General features: G+C 39.0%; 1 protein-coding gene across 4 annotated transcripts in view; it reads right to left on the bottom strand.

Moving 5' to 3' along the window:
* The window catches only part of ntm (neurotrimin), a 442,255-nt gene that overhangs the window by 126,420 nt on the left and 292,782 nt on the right, over window positions 1-23,053 (bottom strand). For 3 of the 4 annotated variants that reach the window (XM_075486521.1, XM_075486520.1, XM_075486519.1), the window contains exon 2: window positions 14,630-14,720. In XM_075486521.1, coding sequence (XP_075342636.1) covers window positions 14,630-14,720 — 91 coding nt within the window. Of the gene's footprint in view, window positions 1-14,629; window positions 14,985-23,053 lie in introns of those variants that run through there. The other variant, XM_075486518.1, reaches the window with a different exon arrangement.

The raw sequence follows: 23,053 nt of genomic DNA on the forward strand, positions 1-23,053 counted from the left end.
GCATCAGTTCTCATTTACTTGAAAATAGTTGTGTCTGGTATCTGTTCAGTATTGAAATCTCTTTATATAAACATATTATAACACAACAATGCTGCCTCTCTCCAACACATTTAATAGCTATGTTGGCATAAAAAATATCAGTTCCAAAACAAAGGTTCAAAGTTTGTAAAAATAACTTTATTGGTCGTGTAGCATGCCAATGTTTTGCATTATGCGACACTGTCGTGTATCTTAAAAAAAACCAAAAAGTGTAAAAGTACCAGATTTGCAATCATCCAAAAATAGTACATGCCTAAGTTTTCTTTGCAAAGATGCAGTAACATACCCATGTTATGTGAAACTGTTCCATTAGTGAAATCGCACAACAATAAGATGATATAAAACAGAGGTCGGAAGAGGCTGTGTTATGGACTGTCCGGCTGCAGAACAAAGTTGGAGCCCGCATCCTCCCATAGTTTAAATGAATGCATGTTACATACATTGCTGATACGATATTGACTTTATGTTAGAGTGTGCATGGTTGTTTGTCTCATTGTTGGGCCTGTGATAGACTGGCAACCTGTACAAGGGGCAACCCACCTCTCGCCCGGTAGCAGCTGGGATATATACAGTATACACATAGTTTGGTTTACATAATACCTGGTTAGGCTTATGTATTAATGCATTTACAGTTAGGCATGTCATGTCATCTGAATTTCATTTTATACACCAGGCAACATAAAACATTACGTGTTGTGACACAACTATGTTTTTTAGATATAAAGACAAACGTACTTGTTACACGTTTTTTCTCGTGAGACTGGGCTGAGCACAGACCACTCACAAATGCTATCTATGGGGAGCACTTAGAAAAACCAAAAGGAACAACATTTCACAGTTAACTTATCTCAGGCACCTGTCTATCAAAAAGCACACCGACTGACAGGAAAGCCATAAGAGACACGCTTCCTCTCCACTGACAATGACAGCTCATCACACTGCAGACAAGGTGTGTGAGAATACACCTCTCTTTCAGCTCAGCATGCAAACGTGGTGATACAGAATGTATTATGAGAGGCAGTACTGACAGTGACTCTGATCTGGACTCTAATCTCTCCTGTGGAAATTTTATCAAATATTAACACATTCATTTCAACTATGAATAAATGTGTACAGCAGTACTCAAATATGTGCAGTTGATTAAGAAAGACATTTTTTGCTGAATCTAGTGTGAAGTGGATCACGTTCTAAGTAATTATCTCAGAATAAAAACTCAAATGCAGCCCCAAAACTGTTCTCTCGTGTTTTTAATCAAGTGATTTTAAAATGGATTTTTTTTTTTTTTGCAGTGTCAAATCCCAGCATCGTACAACTAGCTGAGTGATAGGGTATGACTTAGGTACTATTTTTCCTCATGATCAGACATTGATGGCTGCATTTAAACCTAAGACTTTGACAATTTGACTCTCACTCATATTGAGATTGAGATAAGACTGCCAAACTCTAAGTTCGCAAATGATCTGCCCTGCCTCCTGAGCCTCAGGTTTTGAAGCTTGGAATTTTTGTGACTTCAAAATTAAAGGGCCAATTTAATTCATGTACAAGTAAATAAAAGTCAACCAGCTTTCCCATTTTTTTTCTTTTACTGATTCTACATGGAACCCCTCCTGCCACACATAATCTAAACTTGATAAATTTGTGTTGTTGAATTCAACTTAAAATTTTTTAATGTTTTCCCCACACATTTTTCTTAAAGCCTATACCTTAATTTACTTCAAACTGAATATCCTTGTACTTCAAACCATTACGTGGACAAATCTTCTTGGTCACTACTTAAAGTAGATAGCATTTTTTTTTTTTTTTTTTTTAGAATTGAATGAACCTTTTATCAAATAACTATCAACTTTAAACCAGTACATCTATAGTAGATTGTAACTTAAATTTTCTTACAGCATTTTGACGATGCAATGACAAGCTAAGCTAAGCTTTCCGAAAGCAGGTAAAAAGACTTGCTTTAGGGTTAAACTGCTGAACCCTCCAGATGAAACTGAAGTTTCCCAAATGTCTCCTCATGGACAGTTGAGGTTTATTACAAATCTGTTTTTCCTTGTATTCAGATAAATATATCTTTGCACTTTTCTCTTCTGTTATTGCTGTGTATAAATCATTAACTTGGGGGACGGAGGGAATTTTTCATCTCAAGGTCCAAAATGCTCATTTGAGAAAAAGAATAGAAATTAAATATTTATATTTATTTATTCATCTTTAAAAAAGGGGGGATTCGTGCCAGCCTCCAAAACCAAGAGGCCGACACTAACGAAGACACCTTCCAGCCAGCATTTATTCACATAGGAATGTATCCAAAACTCTAACAAGATCAGGGAAGTGAATAATGTTTTTGACCTACAGTGATTTCTGTAATTATTTTCCAAATGTTTTTTTTCTTTCAATGGTTATGGCAATTAAACCATGAGTAAACCAATGGAAAGCTGTTCATGGCAACGTATCTTCAATTGTTGCTCTAAGCTACAACATTGAGGTTTGACTGCTGTTCGTTGTTTTTTATGATTTAGAACTTCTGCTTGGACAAAACAAGATGGACCGATAATGTCATAGAACACATTATACTGACTAAACAATACATAGTTTAGTTTAGAAAATGACCTGGTTTACTCAGGTTCAGCATCATTTGTTCTTGCATCCAGGGTGTACGCGGTTTTGAAAGAAGGCTGAAAATGAGATCTAACACGGCTACAACTTGGAAAGAAAGAACTGTTTGATCTATTCATCTTCACCGTGATGTAATGATCTGAAGTTAAATCCCAGGTCCTGCTCCTGTATATCTGAACTTATGGAGATGAGAAGTAAATACATTATGGAATTTGAACAAGACAAAAGATTTCGAGAGATATTTGTTGAACTAGGTTAATTATCATCTGCTTGTGGAAAAACTAAAGGGCCAGCATATCCAGCAATGATCAAACCCACTACATCTCTTCGCTGAACTAAATGCTGCACTCTAAGACTCTCTGGATGTCATTTTAAACGACATTGCAGGGATAAGTAGAAGAAGTGACTGCCTTTTTTGGAAAATAAAATAGCTGCAGTTCTGCTCTTGCAACACTCCTGTATGTTTTGTTGCGCTGTGATCCAGATTCTCTCAGACACGAGGGGAAAAGTCTGCTAACAAAAGTAGCCTTACCTCCTTTAAAAAAAAAACCATGGTGCATTAAAAATAAGGAGTTGCCTAATCTCTAACAGACTGTTCCCACTATACAATCAGGCATCTGAGAGCTTTAGGTAAGTGAGGAGAACTGCTGCTCAGGGGAAGATAATCTACTATGAATGGCACCTGAATTCAATTTATTCTAAGAAAAATACCTCTGCTCCTCTGTCTAGCCTCACTTCAATGAAACAGTGATGCCTATGAGGAAATTAACATACAGTATATTTTTTGGAAATTTACCCATAGCTTGGAAACTAATCAGACTTAATCAGGAACTACTCTAAGTATAATAAAGATCCAGGAGTATTATACCACTGAAAATGCTATGCAAACCGACATAGTTAGGTTCAAAAACATGAAAACACTGACACTTATGCTATTTAGGCATTTTTAAGCATATTCAGAACTGGTGAAACAATGCAGGAATCATAGCTCTATACCATTTTTCACTCTCTTTTTTCAGTGGTTCAAAAGGTAATTTTATAAAAAGTTTTAACATTAAACGGTCAGATTCCTTATTTCCTAGTCAACTATCAATCAATTGAATTACTTTACTTTTTCTGTAAAGTGCTCTGAGATGCACTTTGAGTGACTTGGCACAATATGAATACAATTTAAATAACTAAGGTAAGTAAAAAGTCTGGAGTTGATTAAAAGTGTGGAATTTGTGATAAAAACATAGAATAAACTGTTGTCGGGCTGTGAAGCGAAACTAAACAAACCCATCAGAGACCACAGGAACACCAGATGTGGCCAAATCATTAGATTGGTATGTTCTGAGAAACATTAATAATGATCATAATAATAATGCAAGAACACTCCAGTGAGTTCAGCAACATGAGAAAAGGCCCGATTTGCCCCAAAACAACGCGAGTGGATGATCTCACAATCTTTTTCATGCAAAGAAAAAAAAGATCTTGCAAAGGTAAGAATTTTGAACCACATGGGGAGGAAAAAATAGAAAGGCCTCCAACATCTCATCAGCGGAGTAAATCACATTGTGTAAAACATGTGGAATTCCAATGTAATTTAGTGTTTTCTTGATGACAAAAAGACAGCCGCAGCCGATAAATCGACTGTATAGAGTCTCGATATGATGTACAGAGATTAACTGTTCAGCTCAGATTCCGATTCATACGACAAAGTCGATGGCAACCTCACGGGACAGATGGGAAACCACCCAAAACATAATGTGAAACCAACCCAGGTGAGGAGGAAGAATATTCTGCAGCGGTTGAGTCAGTCAACTGATCGTCAAATAAGTTGTATTTCACCCTTCGAAGACCACGGGCCAAAAAAAACAAAAAAACACTTCCACAAACATAACAAAAAGCTGCTGCAGTGTAGGCCCTGTGTAAACACCTTTCTTAGACTATTTACATGGGTCCAAACCTTTAAGCATTCATTGCCTGCAAATAATTGTTAAAAAAGGAGTAAAAATGAACATTTTGTTTCACGTTACGTCAATTTGTCCCATCACTTCTGAGCAGTCCTTCAAGGACCCTTTCACTTGTCGATCAGTAAACGTTTCCTAAGATGTTCTTACATCTAGTATTGCCAATATTGAAACAACTGTTTAGATGTTCTGATGCCAAAGGGCATTCTCAATTTTGATATGGTAATGCTGAGAAATCCGTTTGAGAAAGCCTTTTCTGGTTATATGGAAATCACATTGATGCAATCAGCCTGGTCGTATTAGGAGCAAGCCGGGCACACATGGTGATTGGATTTACAGGCAAATATAAAAAACAATCTTTACAGCTTGGCCAGCCCCTTAAATTGTGGGTGTAATTAAGATAACTGGAGCAGTCCACAGTGAAAACACAGCAGCTGCACAATAAAGGCTGAAAAGTTGCAAAATTACAACAGTTTCAAAACTCCAAAATCATTATATACCTACTGTTGCCTTTGCTTGTTTTTTGGACAATGAGAAACTGACAGAAATTGTCTGTAATGAGCTAAATTGGATCACTGACATTCATCTGCTGATTGTCATGCAACACACCTCAGTTCCCGCCCCATCCAACCAAGATTTTTCTAAATTGTTGCGATTTTCTATTGATCTGTCATCCAGTTCTGGTTTATTTTGGTTGAAAATAAAGAACGATTACTTGCTTCAAGACTTTTCGTTGTTGTGCACTAAAGTTGCATTTCTGGACTGACACTGATGTCAAAGACAGCATGTGTTGGTTGTTGTTCCAGAGGAATTTTGACCTTTTGGCGGTGCTGAACAAAATGTTTATGGAAATTCAAACTTAAAAGATTAATACCGTGTGGACCATTTACTGATACCTCTTGATGGGGTTTAGATGACACATGTTAACCTAAACCAAGTCTCAGATGGAGGGAGGAACATCCCAAACTCTAAGCTATACTGCCAGCAAAGTAAGAACATTTTTGTTCTAAGGAATAAATCCCCCCACAACTATTTCTGCCAGCTTTTTTGTCACATTTGAATAGTTGTGATTTGGCACTCTCAGTATATTACAAATATTCATACTAATAGTTATATTGCCTGCCAAATAAATCTGGATGTTCTATAATGGCGCAACACTTGAGTTGCCTTCTACAACACATGCATCCTTTGTATCACCCATAGCCATCAGCAAGGTAAAGTGACTGCTGTTGTAAAATTAAACAGAGAGCTACCGTAAAAAAAAGCACTAAATCCACGAAACGTTACAAATGGATACCACGACTTAAGGAGTATGACCTTAGAATCTGAATGAGGGAGCAAACTTTTATTTCAATAGATAAGAAGAACAAGAAGTAGAGGCTAGGATCAAAATGTTTGAGCTCATTTTAACCTTTTCCTAAATGTAATCATTATATTATTCTTCAGTGAATTAGATCTTTATCCCAAACTTTATCCACTTTTGTAACCTCTTAAGGACAGAATGCAAATGTTTGGCATGGGAATTTACTGTATATACTGAAGTGAAAAGAGGATAAACTGGCCTGATTAAAACTGAATGAGTCATCTTTTTAACATTTTTACCAGAGAAACACACCTGTTTAACTCATTAAAGCTTTAAGTGAAGGAAAAGATTTGATTGACGGGTAAATGCCAACAAATATGAATGTTCATGGTTCTTGGTCGAATTTATTCCAAGAACTACACTTCTGGCAGTGAAAAGGTTATATGAGGAGGCCACATGATAAATTCAAAATCTTAAAAACAGTAGTACACAAACAAATGGGTGACGTGAAAGTCAATTCATACCTATTTTATAGTTTATGGAGAAAAATGCAAAAGTTATACTGTTTTCAGCCAGAAGGAATGTTGTATCATCTATAATTGTATTCCCTTTTTGAATCAGGTCACTGTTTAATCCCCTGATGGTTCACGGATGCATCATATTAACCAAACTTTTACATGCGACTTTAAGCATGGAAACATCCTGACCACTGGCAAACACACAAACTGGGACACGAGGACACACACATGCAGACCCAAATATCTACACACACGGGCGGTTTCTGATCAGTAATGGAGTGTATGTTGGAGCTTTGCCCAGAGCCCTTTCTGTTCTGACTCCACTTTCCCTGTCTCTCCACTTTGAAATGTAAAGTCAGTAAAACTTTTTTCTAGCCAGAGGATCGGTTTATGGGGAGAGTTACAGCTAAAAAATAAATAAGAGTGGTTGTTTTCCCTCTTTCATGCCAGCTGGCTTTTGAGTGAGATCAATGTTAAGGAATCAACATTAGTTAGGTGTGCTCATTCCCCCATGTTCTAGTTGCTCATGGGAGGAGACATCAGACCCAGCAATTACTTACGTATATCACAGATGCATCAGTTTTCTTTTAAGTTGACATCTCTTATTAAATCCTTCAAAGGTGCAAGGGCACATGCATATCTGGAGGAGCAACCTTATTTCCTGTACGTCAGCCAGACATAATTTTCTGAACTTGTATTATGGTTGGCATCAATCTCATGCTTACTTAGGTTTGAACTGTGCATGAAAGTTGGAGGGGTAACAATTTTTAACGCAACCATACGTGTGGATTAAGTAACGCCACACCGCAACACTGGTAAGTAGTTATTGCATCCCTGCAAGTATATTCGGTTGTCTGAATGGGAAACATGTCAGTCGATGTTTGTGAGCGTGAGCAGAACACCCTGCAGTATCGATGTCTTGGCACTAAAGAGTAGGTGGATTTTTTAAAAGCACATAATCCTGAGTACTCCATCTTTCACCCACCCATCTCCACTGAGATAGGGCTGGAGCCCAGCTTAAGTCAACAAGATGCTCCGGCAAAGCCCCACTTGTGCTGCCCTTGGGCCAGTCATACCAATATGTTGTTTACTGCAATAGCACAATAAAAACTGTATTAGTTTAATACACAATGGAGCACAGCTCAGTAATGAAAATTTTACAATATCTGAAATACAGATTTCCCCAACAAAAACATGATTTTGTGAAGGTATGTAACAATAGGAAAACAGACCAACACAATATCAAACACTATGGTACTCCACACAATTAGCAGCAGAATTCTTGTGCCATCTGTGAGAGTGGGAATTATTTCAGAATGGCTGAAACAGCATTCTGATGAAAGCAGAAACCATCTTTTAAGAGGAATCTCATTTGTGATTAGGAGCTCAGGTTGCTCAGAGGTGAGGCTGTTCGAAATGACTTTTACCTCGATTCAAAGCTTTTCATCTTTAGAGAATTGGAATCAGAAAGCCTCAAATTGCTGCAGATAGATTATGGCTGTAAGAGATATATCTACACAATCAACCTGTCCAGGCAAAATTCCTGAGTAGCCATGACTGTATGACTGTTAAGATAAAGGCACTTGTCAAATCAGTCACACTTCATTACAGTGGCTTTGGAATTTCTTGGGCAGCATTTAAAGCTGAATTAAATCACTTCAAAGCACTACAAGAAGAGAGGAGAAAAAGAAACACACTCACACACACACATGTATATATATATATATATATATATATATATATATATATATATATAAACTACTGCTGTGTCACAGTTCAGCAAGTCCTCACTCCATAATCCACTAGAGATATGAGATTATTCTCAAAAGTAATACAGAAAGAGATGAATGTAGGCCATTTGCGTTAAAGTCACAAAATCCAACCTGACACAAGTAGCCTTTCCTCCTATTTATTAACATTTCTGAATTAAATCAGATTCTAGAACTTGACGTGACCTTACAGTTTAAGCCTTGTTCCCTTTACCTGCTGGATTTCACACTTTTTTTTTTTTTTCAACAAAGCTTTTTCAACTTTCATTCTGTCACATAAGGAAAGGAGTCCAATTGAACACAAATTCATGCTAGTATAAACAAAGCATGAAGGGCAAATCAGCTGGGAAGTAAGCTCTGACTTGGTAAAAAAAAAAAAAAAAAAAGGAAAGAGACATGAGTACTCATCAATACTGATTACCAACATTTACCATAATTCTTTCTTTTTCAAGTAAGCATTAAAAGCAGCTGCAGGCATAGCACACGCCCTCACAGCTACAGAAATCCCAATTTAATCAAGTGATGAAATTGCATACCAATCTTATTCTGCTGCTATTCTATAGACTTCTTATTTTCATGATAAAAACATATTTATAGAACCGTAACATTGGAAAGAGAAGAAGTGGAAGTGGATGGTAGCCTGGCAAGACAACGCAAGGTGAAATAAAAATGGAATTACTGTACAGAGAGAATCGCTAGCACCATTCCCTGGTGTGAAATCAAATGATCAGCTTTCCTATCTTGGCATGGCATACAAGGAATTAAAGGAGTACCCCACTGACAGAAAGATGTTTCAATTGGTGATGAGGGCTGGATACAAAATCATGGCTGACAGTAAAGCTTTGTACCCTTATGTGGCTAAAAGCAACATGCAAAGAACACAAATTCATAATTGTAGCGAGCAAACATTTCTTCAAGCAAACTAAATATCAAGGCAAATAAAAGCATCTTGCTGTTGGGAACAAAGCCTTGACATGACACATTTATCCTGAATGCTAGATGGATGATCAGGCTTCCAACAGAGAAATGAATAAATGTTAACATGGTGTGGCTCTAAGACCAGCATGGTCTGTGCAGGTAGATAAGCGTCTCAGGGGGTTGTCAGCCAACCTTGGGCGCATTCATTAATCGCAGTCTCAAGAGGTATTTTGTCTCTTTCTTAGTCCATTTGAGGGAGCAGAGCCTTTAAAAATAAAAATGCCCCTGATTTAGTCCAGTTATTGTCTGTTTTATGTAAAGCACATTGCCTTCCTACAGTTCCAGGCTCACATAATATTGGAACTGCAAGAGCCTGAAACAAAGAAAAGTTCAACTGTTCACTGCTCTGAATTCAGTATTTGGATAACCTAGAAACTAGAGTTATAATGCACATGTAAAGACATTTTTCATCACACTCATCATCTTTGCATTTGAACTGCTGTGCCTACATTTAGTAAAGACCGAACAGCCTTTTGGACACAAATAAAAAACTTAGCCAAAAGCAGCAGTCAAAGGGTAAACAAAAAGAATCTCCTTTATTTTCAGAAATGAAAAAAAAAAAAAATATATATATATATATATATATATATATATATATTTGCAATACCATCAACACCATCAGACTGTGGTTATCCTAAATTCATTGTGCAGCAGGAAATCAAATCCAAAAACACAGCCAGAGCCATAAAGAATTGCCTGTTTGTGCAACCACAAGAACAGCACATTGTCCTACTAAAGGCAACCCAAAGCCACTGAAGAACCGTAGAACACACTCACAAAGGGCAGCAGAGACACCATGCAAGATGCTTAGTTTCTATCCAAAATTTCTTAGTGTTCAGTATCTACTGAAGCTTTGAGTTGTGAAAAAGACAGGCTGGGTACATGGTTTCGACATCCACATGCACAAACCGTTTGGGACTCAGATTTCCACGCGGTCCTACACCCACTACCTTATGGGTCAGCTGTGTCGAAGCTTTCCATGCATAGTAATGCAATCAGCTACAGTATATTACAAAGGTGTATTCTCCTGCAAAGCCATTCCTCAGATCAAGTGTCAATATTTTCCCTTTCTTTGTCTTCTTCTTAGTTTGGGAAGTTAATTTTCAGGGTGGAGATTGATCCAGATGCATGTGAAGTCAATGCACTTGTTCCATACATTTACATGAATTTGAAGACCATGGTCGAGCCCTGCACAGGGCTGTTTTCTTGATACCATTCTTGCACCCACTGTATTTCTAACCATTACCACTTGCTCCCACAACTGGTGGTGCCACTGGTCCTGTGGGACCAGATCCCAATACAGACCCCCCATGTAATTCACACAATACAACCCTAACCCTTATCCACAGTATTGGAATTAGCAAATTACATTTGTGGTTAAAGCTAGTGAATTTCCAGAGCCACAGTTTATTTTCTGATTGCCCACTCTCACCTGCAGCAATGTTAAAACCCATCTACTCCCACTGGATTTGCACTTGGTTCCATGTTACCCGAGGGATTCCAATCCCAATACAGCCCTCCACTACGCGTGGGCAACCACAGAGGGACCCAGTGGACCCTTGCTGACTGGAAAAGGTGGCCAAATTTACATTACATAGGCCTAGCAGATGAGCAGATGCAGAAACCATGAAATGCCTTTCAGAAATCCCCCAACCTTGAGATTAATGCTCATCTCTGGCAATCAGAGCCACAGCCACCCTTACAAAATCTGGTATTACAAGGTATTGCACTACATATTAGACAAATCAAACACAGTATGTTTAAACGGTTAGGTGTGTCCAAACTGCTGTAGTGCAGTACAGTGAAAACAAACTTCTAAGTTTTCCTCCTATGAATAAACAAGTCTTTAGCTCAAACACCCAATAGAATAAAAGGGATATGATCAGGGCTTTCAAAGTTTTGACATTTGAAAAAGTTTTAACACTTGTTTCACCCTGCTTTTGATATCCTGATTTTGTCAACAATGGCATTATCGGACAAAATTACTGTCCAAGTTAGTTAAAGCTGCGGTCGGCAACTTTTTTTTAGTCATATTAGCTTGAACTGTCATGGGATTCTGGAAGTAGAATATTAAATAGGCTGTTTAGGAAAAATAACGTAATCTGTAGCTCCCTCTGAAGCCTGTAATCATGCTTGCAAAAACCGAGCGCTCCCGGCTGTTTTTAACCAATCACGTTAGGGTGGAGGAATCCTACCTGTCAATCACAGCTTGTGCACACGCTGCTGAGCGTGAGTCTGCCCCAGCTTGTGTGCGCTCACACTGGTGTGAACTCACGTGCACAACCTCGTCCACAGAGGGGGAGGGGTTTGGGGGGCGATTCGGAGCTTGTTAGAGGTTGGGGGAGGGACCTGAAAGTTGTATCAGTTCGAATTTTCCGACTTTAGACTGGGAATTTTGAAAACCTGCCGACTGCAGCTTTAAAGCCAAATTACGCAGTGATTTCAGCTACATTAAAGTAACAACTATGATGACCTCCCAGAGAGAAAGTTGGGAGCAACAACATGTTTTATCCCATAGTCAAAAGCTTCCCAAAGCACAAAAATAACAACATATGTGCAACTCACAGGCGCGGCTTTGGTACCTGATGAGAGGCATTCTATCGGTGGGGAGAGACCTTGCTTTTGGAAGCAGTCTGTTTGTCTATATGGTTGCTAGATTTGTAGCAAATCACTGTCTTGAAAAAAGAAAGAAATAATAGTCATAAGAGTTATAAAAGTAGCCAAATCTGGTGACAAAATCACCAAGTTAGTAACAGCATTAGCATTAGACCACTTTTTACATAATCAACACATACATACATATATATATATATATATATATATATATATATATATATATATACAGTAGATATATAGATAAATAGATAGATTCATAATTACAGCACTGAAAAAAAAAAACAAAGGAAACTTGCAACTGTTTTTCTACAACTCAAAACCTAATGCCATCCTCAGTTTTGGCAGTGAGAAAGGGCAAGGAGCATGTCAGCACAAAGCACACAAGAGTGTTGAATGCCACAGCTGTGACAGCAAAAAAAAAATACAGTATTCCTGTACTACTTTCAGGCTATTAAAGTAAAACAAACTTGTCAACTTGCTGCGGCAATGGAACAACCTAATTCACTTGTACTACTTCAAAGACATATTCGGCTGTTCATCATCCCATCTGACTCCAAAGTGCTGTGTGCTCTTTCATTGTTGTAGACACACATCTGCAAATTAACTTTTTGATAACAATTTTATTTTAAAATTTAAACAAAACACACTCATTGTGGTTTTCCCTTAGGGTGCCGGTTAACTATGTGTTAAGAGAGTGACCAGGAGTCTGCAGTGCATGTCGGTGTGATGCTTATTAGAAGCCGTCCTGGATGAGAGCCAAAAAAGCGGCCAGTCTGGACTTGGCTGGCAGGCAGCCTGATCATACCAACTGTCCTACTTACAAAACTGGTTCCAGCATGTGTCAGGGATATGAAAAGAAAAAAAGGAAAACAAATTGCCATTGTAAAACCAGCAAGGATGCTGAAAATAGAAACTGCATAATTTCTTCTGTAAAATTACCAGTACTGTCATTAACATTCAAAACCCCTTCCAGTTTACCCATCACAGTCACTTCCTTACTGTAGTTTTATCCATAGCATAGATTATATCCCCCATGATAACCATGTCATGGGTGAGTTATAAGCTGCAACAAGCCACTATCTACAACAAAGTTGAAATCTATGCTCATAACAACAGAAAGTATGCTTCAAATTAAAATGCCTTTTCAACCTATGTGACTGTCTAAGTGGGCACACTTCACCAAGATGAAAGCATAATACTGGAACACAATATCAATGTGAGACTGAACAGCCATTTCTGCTCTGTCTGAATGATTGTGGTACGTCTTTGCAACTTCAAAGATGCCTGTTTAGATTACCTGCACAGGGCTCAACACAGAAGTAATACTGGTACAGTATGCAGATTTCAAGAAGGTGTGAACAAAAAATAGGACATGACCAAAACATAATATTGCCAGGAAACATGGCCTTGTTAAAGAAATGAAAGTAATTTTCTTGTCAGTGCGCTGTCCATGGTGCTGAAATGGATCGGCAGGTCATTATTAAACTTGACTGTTAAGTGCCTTTTTAGGGAGTCACTGCTATGGTTCTTAATTTGCAAAATGCAGCAGTCAACATGTTTGATTCATTATGATCTGACAAAATTCGCACTTTCAAGCTTTCATGGCATATAAAAGAGCCCAGATGCTATTCATATTTAGTTTGTCTTGTGCTGCTGTTGTGAATGTCCAAGCCAACATCAGTCAATTTCTTTTTTTCACTTTTACCGTGAACTGTTGACCAGATCACCTTAAAGTAAAAAGATAATGTTGCATCATCACAAATACTTACAGAGGAACTTTAAACAGATTCTTATTCAACTTTTGTAGCAAAGCATGTATAAATGCGTCAGTGAGTATATGAAAATGGCTGTAAAGCTAAAACTACACATTTTTTTGTCATCCCCAGTTTGGGTAACCAACTCATTTCTAAAATCTCAAGCCAATAAATACATCAAGTGTACTCCAGGCAAATTTACAACAAACAGATAGTTGAAATAGGATCTGAAATTTCAGTACTCTCAATATTGCAGAGCCAACCAGGCATTTCATAGTCAGTTTATTACCTTACATTAATATTGAAAATTACCGTCAACATGAAACCCAAAGCCTAGCCTCAAATGTAGCCTACTCCTTGGTAACGTATCTAATTGTTATCACACAGCAGCATTTTAACCAACAACTGGCAGAATTAAGTATGGCCAACTATGGTATTAATAAAGAAAAAAATAAATAAATCGAAAGTAGGAAGCCAATCCCATTGGCCGCTGCATTGTTGATACCACTCTATATTTTCCTGACAGCACTTGAAGGCAACCTAAATCCGTGTGAGTCCAGTAAGCCTTGGAGGGCGCAGAGGAGGGAAAAGGTCAACTCTGACAATCTCCCCTCCCAAAGAATTGCTTGTCAATCTGATATGACCCCAGGTTTTTCCTTTATGTGTGTGTGTGTGTTCATTTTTCCCACCTGCACCTCAGTCCTGAGCAAATAGGTTTCTTAAGAACTGTTTTTTTGCGCATTTGATCGTTAGAGAAACACACTTCTCCCTCTTTAGTTCTACGTCGCTGCACAACAATTAAAACCACTAAATCTCTAGTTAACAGCTGCAGAAGATTAGTGGAGTATCGCTTCTGAAGTTGGTGTTTCTCAGGATCTAATCCGGTGGAATCCCTCCAACCCCCCGGCAACTGTTTATAAACGGCAGTTCCATGATTAAACAGAGAACACTTTAAGTCGTGTTTGTCCCTCTCGATCCTCAAGCTGAGTTCAACTGCGAAAGCCCCCAGGCAGCGCTCAACTCGCTGAGCAGAATCAAGAAGCAGCCAGAAGCAAAATGTATGAATTAAGGTAGATTCATGTAGACTCACCTGAGAAAGACCGTTTCTCCTTGTCTGACGGTGATATTGTCCATCACTTTATTGTCGGACTGAGAGTCTCCTTGGCTGCGGACCGGCAACCCTGCAGGCAGAAGAAGCAAAATCCTCAGAGAGAGAAGAACTGTGCATTTGGAAAAAGCGACCAAGTATCTCCGGAGAGGCATCGTCCGCAGCCCTCAGACGCGTAAAAACAACAACAACAACAAAAATCCTTCAGAGACAACGAGGCGTCTCGTTAACACTCCCGTGGAGATTATTTACCCCCAGTTCATTAGTCTTAATCCAAATCTTTTGACCAGGTAGTCGCGGTGTGCAGAGGAGAGACACCCGACACTATCTGGCAGCTATGTGAGCATCCACTGTTTATTATGTGAAAAAAAAAAATCAAAATTTAAAAAAATAAATAAATAAATCGCTCCGGTGCTGGTGGTGCCTCTACTCTTGTTTTCTTCCTTTTTTTCTGAATATAAAATCAAATGAACAACACACACAAATCCCTTCATGGAGTCATTTAAATGCTCACCCTGCCGAAAACCTGACCCTAAATATACTATCGGACCAACAAAAAGTCTCTGGAGGAGATGCCAAGTTTGCGATTTGCATGTGCTATCAGTGAGTTTTTCTTTTTTTGTTCTGTCTCTCATGAGCACTTTCTGTCTGGTTACGTCAGAGACGGAGAATTGGGTGAGTGGTGAGAGCAAAATGGATTCACATTTGCATTAAACAGGGGCCAGGCTTCATGAAAAAGTATGATTTAAAAAAACTGCTTCTAATTACATTTTAAAAATGGTCCTTTTTTTTTTTTTTTTATACTTCTTATGCCAATGAGTTCACGATGTAGCCTTTAGACAGTGAAGCTTCATGCCCCCTAATATTGTTAATATTATTGGATATCACTCTGGAATATGTACTGGTAACGGTGAACAAGGTATGTCTTTGTTCTATCAACAATTTAAACGTATTATTATTATTTTAAAAAGGAACATTCAGCTGGGACAATCTACATCCTGGCATTTACAGTGATGTTACTTTGACAATATCTGATGGTCTTTTATGGTTATCTTTTAATGAACAGGGTTGTCCCATAACCCAACATTTAAATACCATGAGACATTAGTAAAATATTCTCTGTTTGTGTGGCCACTTGTGCGATATATTCGGCTTTTGTTTATTTACAGTAAATTAATGTGGTTACAAAAAGCAGGTGGCTATGGTGTCATTTAGGATGACTAGACTCTTATCAGCAGACAACCAAAACACTTTGGTTGAAGTCAGTACCTAAAAGGATAATAATCTCCCCCACAGAACAGAAAAATTTGACAACAACAATCCTAATTTCACATGGTTGCACAGATCTACTCCCAAATAAGCTTCCATGTGGTTTCTAACGGCTATGTTCCTGATTATGTTTAGAATATGAGAAATTCACAACTTTGTCAACACTGTCTTAGCATAATATCTTCTTCGTTGCTGCTTTAAGGTAAATGGAGGTGAAACTAAAGAGGCTGTTAAAGTCAGATTGCTTTGTGAGGGAGCCACACAACCCAACCATCACTGCTGCAGTTGATGTTGCCATCAAACATTCATATTGTTCCATTAAATATCTATTATATCACCAAGCAACAAAATACAATGAAATAAAATTGGGAGTGAATGGATATAATCTAAGTACTGAGTAGCTTTGGCTCTCTACCATCGTCACCTTCAAACAGGCATATTACATGGTTGATAATTCATCTTATTTTGAATTTGAAGTAAAGCTGTCTGTGAAACAAACACATGATGTCTGACATGAAACTGGGCAAATGTTGGCTAAATATTCATCCTACGCTAGCCTGTACTTTAGAGTTACAGACTGATTTGTCTTCCTTTATATCTGATGGGAAGTGTGCGTTGGGCATCAGAGCTATTCTGACACTCTGTGAGTGCAATCAGTGTCAAGCACTTGGATTAAATTTCAACAACCTCTGTGCATTCTGTCATTTACGGTTAATCAACTAAACCATCAAAGGACTGAGACAGGTAAACAAGGTTATGGCTTTGGATAAGAAAGATTGCGATAGTGTACATAGCAACGATCATGATGATTGTGACCCGTCATTATACCACATTAACTTACAGATACATACACATCAAAACTAGCAAACACCAACAGGTAGATCCAGTCCTTAATTCTCATATAGAAATGAAAACAAATATTTAATTCATTCTAATCTTACCATGTCAAGAACATAAGTCATCTGCAAAATTACTCATTTCTGAAAAACATGCACTCTAAAGAGATTTGAGTTGTGTATTCAGATGACCCCAAGAAAAAGGAGTCAGTGGTTGTCATGGCAGCTGTAGGAAAATTGCACCAGAAAAATGAGGTGATGTGTTTGATTATACGTGCTCTCAGATACCCCCAGATACCCCAACAGTGAACCATGAAAAGCACAAGAAATGGAGAGCTAACACAGGGTTTAGAAGCATGCAGGTGAACTGAATGGAATACTTTAAGCAAAGGAGTCATCTATTTATTTTTTATTTTTGCAAAGCCAGAAGGTTTATAACGGCTAGTTGATTAATGTTTGATCAAGTCTAGCAACAACAGGAATGATCAGATTGCCATGCAAATTAGAAAATGTGGGGTTCAGTGTGATGTTAGATGTGGAGCTTTGGGTTTGCATGATTAATTTATCTTGATTACGGGTGTGACCGGAGTACTCCGAACGGGTATTTGGTATCTGACAGCCACATCACACATCCAAGTCTCAACAGGAACCATTGAAGGATATCTTGCTTCCCCAATTCTCATCATAGTCTCTGCTGTCTTTAGAAAAGGTTGAAATTACAATAATAATTAAGGTTGTCACGTTTCGTTGGTGTGCGTGGCGTGGAGAAGGTTGGACCCGGATGAAGATGTTTCCAAAAATTAAACTAGATTTATTTAAAACAATTCAACAAAAAGCACGGCTGAGCCAGTTTACAAAAATCTAACCATGAAAAAAAAAACATGGGGAAACAAAACCTAACTATGACTGTGAGAAAACATGAAGCACAAACCTGACTTGACATGAATTCACTGACAGTGACTTGACTTGAGGGACAGTGAGGATGTGGCAAAGTGCATGAGGAAACCTGGAAACTAAATGCTGAGGGAGTGATTGGTGAGTGAGTGCAGCTGAGGGGAAAAACACAGGTGACGTGAGTGAAGCTGATGACAGGGCAAGAGAAACTAATGAAAATATTGCAAAAACTAAAGACTAAGCAGCAACTTAAAACTTAACCAAAACTAATAGACATGACCAAGGTTGTAACAGTAATGCAGTAAGATATTCCTATATTCTAACAGAAAAACGTTTGACATTTAAATGTGAGAAAATAATCATACAGATTCATTAAAGATGGAGTTTAACAGACAAACAGTGTCAGTACCCTTAATTTGCTTAATTTCAATCACTTGCTGCTGTCACCAGTTGTCAAAATAAGTTAATGAGGTCTACATATATTTGTTTTTTCTTCATCGTTTGAGAGAGAGTAAATCCTGTGAATGATGGACATTCAACATTAGCCTCAATCACATTTGGATTTACCAATTTAATCTGACTGGCGCATGAGTTATGTGCAATTAGGGGAAAGAAAAAGATGAACAGACAAACAGAGAGATATATCTCTCTGTTTGTGCTGTTCATCTTTAAATAACCACAACTCTGTGTTCCTGTGTGATCTCATTTCTTTAAAAAAAATGTTTTAGAAAGAAAGAAAAATGTAACCATAACCTCTCCTCTGGAAAACTGAAATATCCCTATAATACCAGCATTTATGTGTTTTTCTTATGATTTACAAGTAAATCAAACGCTAAAGAGTTGATGTTTGTGTTGTTGAGCCATAATTACAATTCGAAAGGGCTGTGCTTGTTCAGTGTGTGTGTGTGTTCTCGAAGCGGACTGATTGCTCTAGCAGTGTGTGTCGTGCAGGCCTGAGAAGCGGGGTAAACAAACGCACTTAACGTTGTTTGAAAAGAGGACAAGCATAAAATGGTAAACTGGGTTTTGTGAGGAAAGCGTCATCATCCAGTGATGTCAGGGTCACTGACTGCATGTATTCTGCAGAGAGTAGAAACAGGACCCGTTTCTTCAGCAGAAAGTAGTTCCACTGAAAATCTCCCATTTGAAATATATCAATCTATATTGTCATTCTTCTTGTGCTTCTTCTTCTTCTTCTAATTATCATTATCACTTTTTCATTTAAAATGATGCTGAAAAACTAGCATCCTCCAATACATAAAAACTGCAACATCTTTGCACTGACCCACCTAAAGCGTCTTCGGCTTCCTGTAACAAACTAAGTTCTCATTATTAAGCTGTCAGTTGCCCTGTTCTCTTATTTACCTTTGGGTCCTCGCTGGCAGTAACAGCACAAGAGAAGTATCCAGAGAAAACCATTTGGACTTTCTTTGAAAATTAAAATAGGCTAATTGCATCATCACTGTTTTGATCCCAATGATTCTGCTGTGGGATGTGTAAATGTGTGCACTGCAGATGGAGCTTGCCAGCAGAAAGGCATTTAGTATAATACAGCTTCATAAGATCAAAATCTCAGGTGAGAAGATGGCATAAATAAAAGTACTCCTCACTCTGTGGGGAGACTTTATGTCTCATGCAAAATATATTGCAGATGTTTCCTCAGCTGACACTTGCTTAAAGGTCCTATGGCATGAAATTTTCAATTTTTAAGGTTGTTTAACATTAATATGAGTTCCTCTAGTCTGCCTGCGGCCCCCCAATGGCTAAAAATGACGATAGACCTAAACCATGCACTGGAAATTATTCTCCGCCTTTGGAAATGTGACCATGCAGATGGCCTGATCGGGAAAGCTGCCGCTTATGACGTGGAGGTTGTTTCCACCCAGAGCCCATATATGGCTATGCCAAAACTGCCTTTCCCCTCCCACAGCTCTTTGGCCAGCTCATTGCGCTGTACGTGCATGTAAAAAATCTGTTTAGAGCTCCTGCATCAGAACCTCTAAAGAGCCAGTGGACAGATTTTGTTTTTTTCTGGGAAAGTGACGACAGAACCGACGAGATTTGTGTATGTGTGCGCCAAATATTTCACCTACGAATGTTTTCAGAACCTGGGCTAATACCGAGCCCAAGGGAGAGCCCAGACACCCTGCGGAGGAAGCTCATTTCAGCCGCTTGTATTTGCGATCTCATTCTCTCGGTCACTACCCACAGCTCGTGGCCATAGGTGAGGGTAGGAACATAGATTGACCGCTAAATCGAAAGCTTCGCCTTCTGGCTCAGCTCCGTCTTCATCACGACGGCCGCTGCAGAGCCCGCATCACTGCAGACACCGCACCGATCCGCCTGTCAATCTCCTGCTCCATTCTCTCTCACTTGGTGGAAGGTTCTCATTCCCGAGAGTAAGTAATTTAACGCTCTATTATTGTGTTGCTTTCCTGTATGTACAGTATAGTTACATAGCTTGTTACCACAGGAAAGGGTTTGTATCGTTAGCAGCTAACGGTTAGCTGTGCTGCTAATAGCATCTGCAAGCTCTTATCTCTGCCAACTGGGCTGTTGGAGGTGTTTGCATGCCCATGAGATGGTTAGCTCACTCATTTTAGACCAAAACCCCCTACTTCAAGCTTCCTGAAGAAGAATGAATCGCTAATGTAACGGTAAATAGCATGAGGTATGCGAGTGGACACCTCATTTACTGTACGAGTGTTGTGTACGTATTTGTTGTTTTGGTAGCCGTTTTGGTAGCCGTCCCGCTGTTGATGGTGTTATCTGCCTTTCCCCTGATTGAAATGACTAGCGCTACGTGCATCTTTGCAAACCAGAGCAATCAGATGATCCTCACTCCTGCTTTCCCCTTCACGCACGCCTTTTTTGCTGTGCCTTGTGTAGCACTTGCTTGATGTTTGACTGTGTTAGGAGAGTTGTTCAGTAACTAGTTCGTCATAATGTCAAAGTAAGCTCACATCAACAGGTTTCGCTAGTTTTATGGCATAGGGCTGCCGCGCCATCTACGTGCCATAGCGATTCACAAAACATTTGCGCAAGGTACCACGGGCGTGAGTAAGGCCACACCCCCACTCAGTGTTGTGCCAGTTCACAGCTTTTCTGAACTAGTTCAAGTTCAGTTCATACATGCTCAAAGTGAACAGTTCACGTTCAAAGTTCACAATTTTAATTCTGAACTAGTTCAAAGTTCAGTTCATTTTACTTTTTTCGTGAGATATTCAAATAAATACTTATTTTTTCACACTACGAGCTAGAAATCACTATATGTTCTTTAAAACTGCTCATTGTAGACATTTGCTCATGACACTGCAATTGTGGGTTTCTTACCAGGTAATGAAACTTGCAGCAGTACAGACAAGGTAGACCAGTTGGCTGTGTCATTTGCGTTTGGGGTTGGCAGGGGGTCTTTTTTCCCTTTCCTCCCTTATGACCCTCGAGGGCGTGCATATATGCATTCACACTGGATGGATGTTTTAACTCAATGTGCCGTTTCAAATTCGAGAAGGACGTTGTTGATGTCCTAACTTGTTTTTGCTGCGCAGGTGGACATATCTTACACAGAAAAGTAAGATTTTTGCCGTCGGGGTCTTGGTTTCCAAGAGTGTAAAATTGTTTTAAATGTTCATAAGGAGAATCGGTGTCTGTCTCCGTGCCATCACTTCCACTAGCCTTTTTTTTTAAATTGCAGCGCTTTCTCTCACTCTCGTCATTGCTCTCTCTCTCTCTCTCGCTCCCCCAGCCCTCCGCGCGCAATTCATCACGGGTAATGGCGTGCGGAAGCCAGTATGTTATTCAACTATTCTCAGCCGGACACTACGTTGCCCGCAATGCATTGCGCACACAATGTCAAAACCATTTCTGTCTGGTGATACATGATTTAAGCGGCGGCACCAGCGAGAACACAGGAGGGAGGAACTTTCTCTCGTTGCGTTTCAAAAGAGAAAACAGATGTCACTCAGTTTTCAATGGAAAACAAATTCCAACGTTCATTTACAGTGATGTCTGCCGTTCATGACACATAATGTGAACTCATTCACGTTCACGTTCTTTATTAAAAAACGTGTTGCGTTCAGTTCAACGTTCGCGAAAAAATGAGCGTGTTCAATGAACGCGTTCTTTTGAACTCGTTCACGCGCAACACTGCCCCCACTAAACAGCTCATTCTGAGGATCCAAAGGAAAGCTCATTTTTGGGACTGGCTGTAATTCTGCACCATGGCAGAATTTTGGGGAAAAAAACTCAGATACAGTATTAGGGGACCACTAAAGCCTATAAAAATATGTAAAGCCTCCATTTATTTTCATGCCATAGGACCTTTAAAGGATAAGACCGTTTTTTTTACATTGGGCCCTTGATTTCACATTATAACATGATGTTCTACTCACCACTGCTTGTTGTTGGTCATTTGGAGCTGTTCCGAAGATATTCGAGAGGCGTCTGGCTGCTCTCTTGAGATATTCGGCCATGAAACGGTTTCCTATGGGCAACGTTATACAGGCACAAACTATGCTGTTTATAATTTATTAATTACTCTACACTAGCACTGATAACGTGGAGGTGCGTCGCTTACTTAAAAAAATCCGGGTTAATGTAATTTTGAATTTTAGCCGAATGAATAAATAGGCAGCAGGTCTGTGGGCTGTCTGTGGTAGTAGCACGACGATGATGTCAGTAACACCCACTTTACGACAAAAACTCAAAATTACAGTAGCCAGGATTTTTTTAAGTAAGCGACGCACCTCCATGTTATCAGTGCTAGTGTAGAGTAATTAATCAATTATAAACAGCATAGTTTGTGCCTGTATAACGTTGCCCATAGGAAACCGTTTCATGGCCGAATATCTCAAGAGAGCAGCCAGACGCCTCTCGAATATCTTCGGAACAGCTCCAAATGACCAACAACAAGCAGGGGTGAGTAGAGCATCATGTTATAATGTGAAATCAAGGGCCCAATGTAAAAAAAACGGTCTTATCCTTTAAGAAGAGACCTAGTTTAATGCTGTCATATTAATTGAGAGAAAAAGCTTACAGAACACCAAAGTTTATTAATACGCCCCCTGATAACGAAGGTAACAGTCATAACTGCTCAGCAAACCAACCAGTAATAGCATATAAGAGCATCTCTCCAATCTCCCATCCAGCCAATTTGAAAGGTATGGAAAGATATGAAAACTGTATATAGCTTAAAATCCAGAAATGCACTTTCTGAGTTTGCCAGTGATACAAACGCTAAGTTTAAAATAGATTGGATGAACACTGGATGAATGGAAGAAAACTGCGGACAAGACATCCTTGTTTCAGTCACCTCCAGCATTTGATGACCATGTCATTCCACCAAATTTCTTGAGTTTTACCGCTTTAAAGACTGTCTATAAAATCTGAAATGATTTATTTCATATCA

This window comes from Odontesthes bonariensis, chromosome 16 (assembly GCF_027942865.1).
Source record: "Odontesthes bonariensis isolate fOdoBon6 chromosome 16, fOdoBon6.hap1, whole genome shotgun sequence".
Lineage (NCBI taxonomy): Eukaryota > Metazoa > Chordata > Actinopteri > Atheriniformes > Atherinopsidae > Odontesthes > Odontesthes bonariensis.